The sequence below is a fragment of the Echinops telfairi genome, unplaced genomic scaffold (genome assembly GCF_000313985.2).
Source record: "Echinops telfairi isolate 266 unplaced genomic scaffold, ASM31398v2 ScPeMD7_3;HRSCAF=10, whole genome shotgun sequence".
NCBI classification, from domain to species: Eukaryota; Metazoa; Chordata; class Mammalia; order Afrosoricida; family Tenrecidae; genus Echinops; species Echinops telfairi.
The window spans coordinates 54,163,156-54,170,362 of record NW_022103899.1 but is presented as its reverse complement, the minus strand read 5'-3'; the positions used below and the strand labels follow the sequence as shown (position 1 = coordinate 54,170,362).

The 7,207-nt window shown below is 43.2% G+C and overlaps 1 protein-coding gene across 1 annotated transcript in view; it reads right to left on the bottom strand.

Annotated features, from left to right (window-relative positions):
* The window catches only part of COL4A3 (collagen type IV alpha 3 chain), a 177,220-nt gene that overhangs the window by 35,100 nt on the left and 134,913 nt on the right, over window positions 1–7,207 (bottom strand). The window contains exons 27-30 of the mRNA XM_045294265.1: window positions 6,419–6,532; window positions 4,373–4,540; window positions 3,002–3,091; window positions 2,628–2,776 (exon numbers count right to left, since the gene is read on the bottom strand). Coding sequence (XP_045150200.1) covers window positions 2,628–2,776; window positions 3,002–3,091; window positions 4,373–4,540; window positions 6,419–6,532 — 521 coding nt within the window. The remainder of the gene's footprint in view (window positions 1–2,627; window positions 2,777–3,001; window positions 3,092–4,372; window positions 4,541–6,418; window positions 6,533–7,207) is intronic.

The window sequence follows — 7,207 nt, the reverse complement described above, 5'->3', positions numbered from 1 at the left end:
GTCCCACATTCATATACAATCTTTTCAGAACCTCTAAATAGAAAAGTTGATTAATAGTCTGACCTGGTGGCACGGACTTCAAATGTACTATGAGTCAACATGTTCATCCAGAATGAGGTTTGTCATCAATTGACATTTCACCTTTTTTTTTGAAACAAGAAAACCACTTGTACACTTGAGTCTTTCCCATAGTGCTGTCCTTGTAAGCTGTGTTCAACATCACAACAGTTTCTATGGCATTTTTCCTGAGCAGAAAAGTTTCACATAGGCACACTGTTCTCTTAAATCGGCCATCATAAAAAAAAGGTTCAAGAGAAACTGCTCTTACAAACAAATTCACTGTGATCAGAGAGAACCTTCCCAGGTGATGCTACTAGGTGCACTAATTCAGTGAGAGTTGGTCGATGCTCCCCTAGTGGAAAAAAAATGCATATTATGAGAGCTCTGCTCCTCCCAGCGCAATTTGTTATGATTTTTTTTTGGTGCCGCTTGTGTTTCTTCCCAGATAGATTTGTTTGTCCATTTGGCAGTCCATGGTACTTTCAATATTCTTCTCTAACACCACAATTCAAATGCTCTGATTCTTCTTTGGTCTTCTTTAATGTTCTACTTTCACATGAATATGAGGAAATGGAAAAACATCATGGCTTGGGTGAGGTGCGCTTTGATCCTAAGAGAGTCGGGCACAATTTGCTATGGGGAAGAATTTCTGGAAGAGGGAATTTCCTGCAGCTCAGTCATGAAGACGCAGTAGAAAGCAGTTGGGATGCAATAGGATTCCCAGGCAAGGACAGAAGAGCCTGGCAGAGTGGTGAGACCAGTCTTTTCCCTCACCTCTGTTCTTCCCACTCGTGGAACGTATCACAATCTAAAGATATACTGCTGGTGTGGCATTCTTCCATGTTGTAGGAGTCCCTGAACTGCAGCCCACAATGGACTGTTTCTACATGGCTTGAGAGCTAAGAGCTACAATATGCATATTTCTTTCTATGCATTTCCCCAACTGTCTAGTTTATGTGGAATTTCGGGACATTGTGCTCCTGCAGATAGTTTATGGGGTCTGGAGAATTGTTCTTTATTCCTTGATTTAGAAGCGTTGCAAGCAGAGTTTTATAACCACCTGACAACTTTCTCTTTTACTGCTAAGCAATGTAATACCATCTTCTGCTTGCAACCCAAACAAAATTATCCCATGGACACTAGGCTTAATGGGATTAACATAAAGGCTTTTACTTCTTAACTTTGTTTAGGCTAGAAAACACTTCTTATAAATGGATATTTTTCAAAGATTATCCGTTTCTTGTAACAGTGGCAAATTCACTGGATGCAGTCACTTAGAAGCCTAATCAAACCTCACATTTTAGCAAAGTCTTTCCTAATTTCTGGAAGGAGAGTTTCTTTCCAGAAAGATCTACAGCACTCAGTCCCGAATTTTTAAAGTGGGTCTTTACTTGGGCCATGAATCATTACCTATCCAGATGGCAAATATTTGTTAAATGCAATCTCAGCTCTCCAAGGGCATAAGAAATATCTCAAAACTTGATATGGTTTTTGCAACTGCAAACACATGGACCCATCATTATTTCCCCGTGATGTGAAAGTTGAATCTGCTGAAGCCAGTAACATTTTACTCAGCGAGTCTCTGCTTTTTAAAGCCATTTGGGATCAAACTTTGCCAAGGACATAGCAAGGAGGGCCATGCTTTTCTTTTAACCACACTGATTTCATGTTGGTTTTAATTGACCGTATCATGAAAAGGTGTCATAGAAAGCTGTTCAGATAATTTGAATTGGTTTGAAGACTAGCCTTATACTATGCCTAATATTGACAGCATTTCCAAAGGGCTTGTTTCTTAATTAAAAATACTTCATTGTTAGTAGTGATCATTCTCTAAGTGATTTGAGCATGAGAAGTGAACTTTAGATACTGGCAGAAAGATCCTTCCTGGTAGTTAACAGAATATCATGAAATTTGTGGTGGAAACTTTAATTTTAGCCAGGGAAATATTTCAATGTAGAATTTTCCAACCGTTTAATTTTTTACCTTAATTGATTTTTAATTAATTTGGAATTAATTAATTTTACGGACTTTGGGAGCTACTCATTTAAAATGCAAGTAGGGACAAGATAGTTATAAATATGTCTCAGAGGAAGTACATGCCTCATGGTCCTTCATCTCAGGTACTGTGGAACGTTCTCGGGAGACATCAGTCCCCAGGAAAGGGCAGTACACAAGGTCAGTGGAAAAGAGAAAGACCCTCAAGGAGATGATGGACATGGTGGCTGCAACAATGGGCTCAAATATCCCAAGTGTGAGGGTTTTGCGGAACGTTTTGTTCTGCTGTGCCCAGGGTCGCTATGCATCAGAACTGACTCGAGGGCGTCTAACAGCACTATAAATATGACAGACTACAATGCAGAATTAACTTAGAAAGAGGCGGAGGCAGCACATTGCTGTGGAAGGCACACAAACCTGTTGTAATCCAGGCTCAGCCACCCAACTTGCTGTGTGGCCTCTGCCCAGGTCATTACCACTGGGTCTCACCAGGCTCATGTGCCGACTGAAGGGATTTCCCCGGGTAAGGGTGGTAGGCTCAGAATCAGCACAGATGTTCAGATTCTAAATACAAGAACTGATTTACCTTTGAGACCCGGTTCTCCCTTGTCCCCCAGGAAGCGGGATATTTGAGAAGGCCCTGGAGCGCCTTTGTCTCCTTGCTCCCCTTTGACTCCCTGAAGCCCTGTCTCGCCCTTTATGCCTGTCATCCCAAGGCCACCTGAGAGACAGGAACAACAACATTAGTTAAGCCATTCACATGAGTCCAACAGTTCACAGTGTTGAGCAGGTGAGAGATTAGCACATTTGTCCCTTTGAGGGGAAAACGGCTCAGGGACAATGAAGGCGTTTGTCTTTGTCCTTTTCTCTGTTGCCGTGCAATGGAATCCTACCCTCTCCCTGTGGGCTGATGCCAGTACTCTTGGAAGGAGACTCCATCACTCACCCCTCTGGCCAGGGTCTCCTGGGTTCCCAGGAGGACCGGGAGGGCCCATATTTCCAGGAAAGCCCATCATTCCAACCATTCCTCTTTGTCCTAAGGGAACAAATGAACACAAAGCAGCATCCGTTGTACAAAACCATAAAGCAAAAGAGCCTCCTCTTAAAGCAAATTAGACTTAGAAATGGAGACCAAGAGTTGAAGCAGTGTCTCTTCAGTTAGGAAAAATAATCATATCTGTATAAGGGATGGGTCAGTAAATGGTCTGTTTTATATCATTGATTTGGAAATCATTCGGAGCAAATCCCATTTATGGAATGGAATGTGGAGCAGATAATGGTGAAGTTTTAGAACTTCCCCATACTAACATAGTTTTCTGTGTTCATATATTATCTCATTCATATTCCTTGTCTGTAACTGAATTTTGGTTTTAAATGTATTTGTTTGTCATGTTCTCTCCCATTATGGGAGGTGGACTCTTGTCCATTCATGTGTCGTTAGTGCCTAGCAGGGTGCTGGCGTGTGTTAGCAGCTCAGTACTATGAAAAACAAAACACAATTTGCTGACATTTTTCTCAGAGAGGGAGATCAGTGAGGTCCTTGGGCCATAAAGACACTCTTCAAATATACCCCCTCAGCCCCCAAAGGTGTACTCCACAAAAGTATCCATGAAACAATAAGGCTTACATGGAAATATTAGGAACCATTACAGACCAGAAAATTAGATAGCTTAGATGAAATGGACAAAATGAGCAAATTTCCAGGGAGACAACAATTCAGAAAAACTGACTCAAGAAGAAATAGAAAATCTAAATAGACAAAGAGATTTAATTAGTAATTTTCAAAGTTCCCACAAAGAAAAGCCCAGACTTACATGCCTTCCCTGGGGAGTGCCATCAAATGTTTAAGAAATACCAATTCTTCAAAAACTCTTTCAGGAAACACGAGGGAAGGCAACCCTTCCCAACTCATTCAGTATAGTCAATATTGCTTCCATAGCCAAAGCAGCAAAAGGCAACCCAAGTTACAGACTCTACAGACCAATGTCCCTTATGAACATAGATGCCCAAAAATCCTCAGCAAAATACTAGAAAACTCAAGTAAGTGATATGTAAAACAGATTACACAGTAAGAATAGTTATAGCCTGGATAATTGTTACATGTGACCATTCTAGCATTACCACTTCCCCTGCTCCTTGACTATAGTGCAGACTAGTAGCACAGTAATTCAGAAGATACTCAACTTAATCAGAAGAAAAGTATCGATCCAAGAGTCTACCTACCTGTGCCTGTACTCAGTTTACACAGTCATCTTGAAGGAGAAGTGGAGAAGGACAGAGAAAAGAAAGACAAGGCTGCACAAAAAAGGATCAATACCTGGTGGCCCTTGAGAGGCTGGATTCCCTGGATATCCTTTTTGGCCAGGTGGTCCAATCTCACCTTGATGACCTGGCTTCCCTGGTGGCCCAGGTTCTCCAGGAAGCCCTGACCTATCCAAGCCTGGTATACCTGGGTCTCCCTTTGACCCTGCGACACCTCTTCTTCCTGTATATGAACGCATGAATAAAAGAGTTAGCAAGCTAGTGCTTTCTTTACCAACCTTAGAAATATTCTATGGCTGTGGGATTTTGGGCAAACTACACATTTATGTGTGGAACTAGTCCTTAATTAATCTCTAAGATCCCTCCTGGATCCAGCATTCTCTTCTCCTGCAGCAATATTAGTATAGCATTTCGATCTTTATTCTAGTCCTTCAAGTGGCTCCTGGAGCTACACGTTACCTGCTTCACCTGGAGAAGACAAAGATCCCCTTAAAGCCACATGGAGGTGACCCCCTAGGTGCTTCTGTCAACAATAGTGGTACCATAACAATGAAAGTCTTGGGAAAAATGTATTTGTGAACAGATATACTCTGTTATATGGCATTGTGGACATACATACTATGTTGTATGGCACTTCCATCTATATACTATATACCTATAGGATTAAAGTATGGTAGTCTTTAGGGGTCAACTGAATTCAAATGTATTCTTTGCTAGCAACAGTTTCTGAGATCTGATTGCGGGGAACAAAAAGGAGCAAACTTCCCATGCTCTTCAATGCCTATGTGTGATTCAGATTTCACGCTGCGACCTTTCTTTGACGTTTGTTGTAAAAGAATCAACTACAGATTTTAGTTTCGAACATGTCGAAATGTTACCTTTACATACCTTCACTCTATTTAATTAAAAGGATCGATACATTAATCTAATATACTTCTGGAGGTATATTCTGGAGGTACAAACCTCTTCAGAGAATGGTGTCATGGTTAACCGTTCTGTTGCTAATCAAAAGGTTGGCAGTTTGAACCCACTAGCTGCTGCGTGAGAGAAAGGACATGGGAAGAGTCACAGCCTAGGACCCCCGATGGGCAGTGCCACGCTGCCCTGTGGGGTTGCTATGAGTTAGAATGGACTCAGTGGCATACAACAATCACACATCCTGGTTGTTGTTGTCAGGTGCCATGGCATCTGATGCGACTGACAGCAACCTAGGTGCATGAGAACAAAACACCGCTTGCTCCTGCACCATCCTCACAACCACGGTCATGTTTGAGCCCATGGTTGCCGTCACTGTGTCGATCGATCCGTCTCATCTAGGGAATTCCTTTTTTTTTTTTGCTGCCCCTCCACTTGACCAAACATGGAATCCTTTCCCAGGGACTGATTTCTCCCGATAACATGTCCAAAGTACATGACACGAACAGCATACATGTGCTGTTGTTGGTAGGTGCCAGCGAAGCAGCTGCGACCCATAGTGACCCCGTGCACAACAGAACGAAACACTGCAGGGTACTGTGCCAGCCTCACAATCACTCTTATGCCTGAGCCCATTGTTGCAGCCAGTGTCCATCCATCCTGTTGAGGGGCTTCCTCTGTCTCGCTGCCCCTCTACTTTACCAAGCACGATGTCCGCCTCTCCGGACCACGCGGCCAAAGTTTGTAAGACCAAGGTCGTGCTGGCCTCACCTCCAAGGACCACTCTGGCTTTGCTTCTTTCAATTCGGATCAGAGTGTTCTCTTAGCACTTCACAGTACTTTCAGGATTCTTCCCCAGCACTGACGCCCAGGGGCCTCGTAGGGCAGAGTAAGGTGGTTCCGTGGCATTTCTAAGACCAACTCTTCCTGGAAGCAGGAATCTCATCTTCCCCCTCAGAGTAACTGGTGTGTTGCAGCTGCTGGCCTTGCCGTTAGCAGCCGCCCCACGAGGAATCCACTCACACTGCCACCGCTCCTTCCTCCATGGCAGTCAGACTTGGGGTTCTCACCGCGCTGTGGCCAGGGCTTGTCGAGGGAGTTCCCGTTTGAAGCTGCAAAGCGCAGGGCAGGAATCCAGTGCCACCTGCCCAACTAGTGACTGGTGCTGAGTCTGCCCTTCTCCTACCTGGTTCTCCTTGCAATCCATTCAAACCCGGAAGTCCTTGAGGTCCCCTGGGCCCCTCCATACACTGTCCTGGGGCGCCTTTTCCTCCGGGTGGCCCAGGCCACCCTGGATCTCCTGCAAAAGAGAACCCACAGACAGATCTCATTTTATTACATTGACTTTTTTCACTTCTCAGATGTTGTGCTTAAGGTAACAACAACAACAGACGAAAGGTTTGTTGCAACCCTGCTTTGGGCAAGTCTACCGGCGCCATTTTTTTCTATAGTGATTGTTCACTTCCTTGCTTTGATGTCGCATTTAGGTCATGCTTACAACATTGAAAACTTGTTCATAATGCACAGGGAATACACTACAGTATGAGGGGGCTTCAAAACGTTCATAGGAAATTTCCACTATCTTTTAATTCAATTTTTCCATAAAAATTTTGAAGCCCCCTTGTAGGCTTTCTACTCCTATAAAGCATTAGTCTTGGAAACACCCAAGGGGCAAATGGCTCTACCCTGTTCTAAAGGGTTCTTAGGACTCAGAATTGACTTATGGCAGTCATTTTTGTATGACATAAACATAAACTTCATAAACACTAGGTGACAGACACAACATTCACTTTATTGTGTGATTTGCTTTATTGCAGTGTTCTGGAATCAAACCTGCAATGTCTCTGAGGTATGCCTGTATATTCAGGGGCCCAAAACTCATTTATAGAGGTCTAGATAAAGACATGTACATATGCAAATATATTTATATGAGGATGGGGAAATAGATCTATGTGCCTATATTTATAGGTTTAGT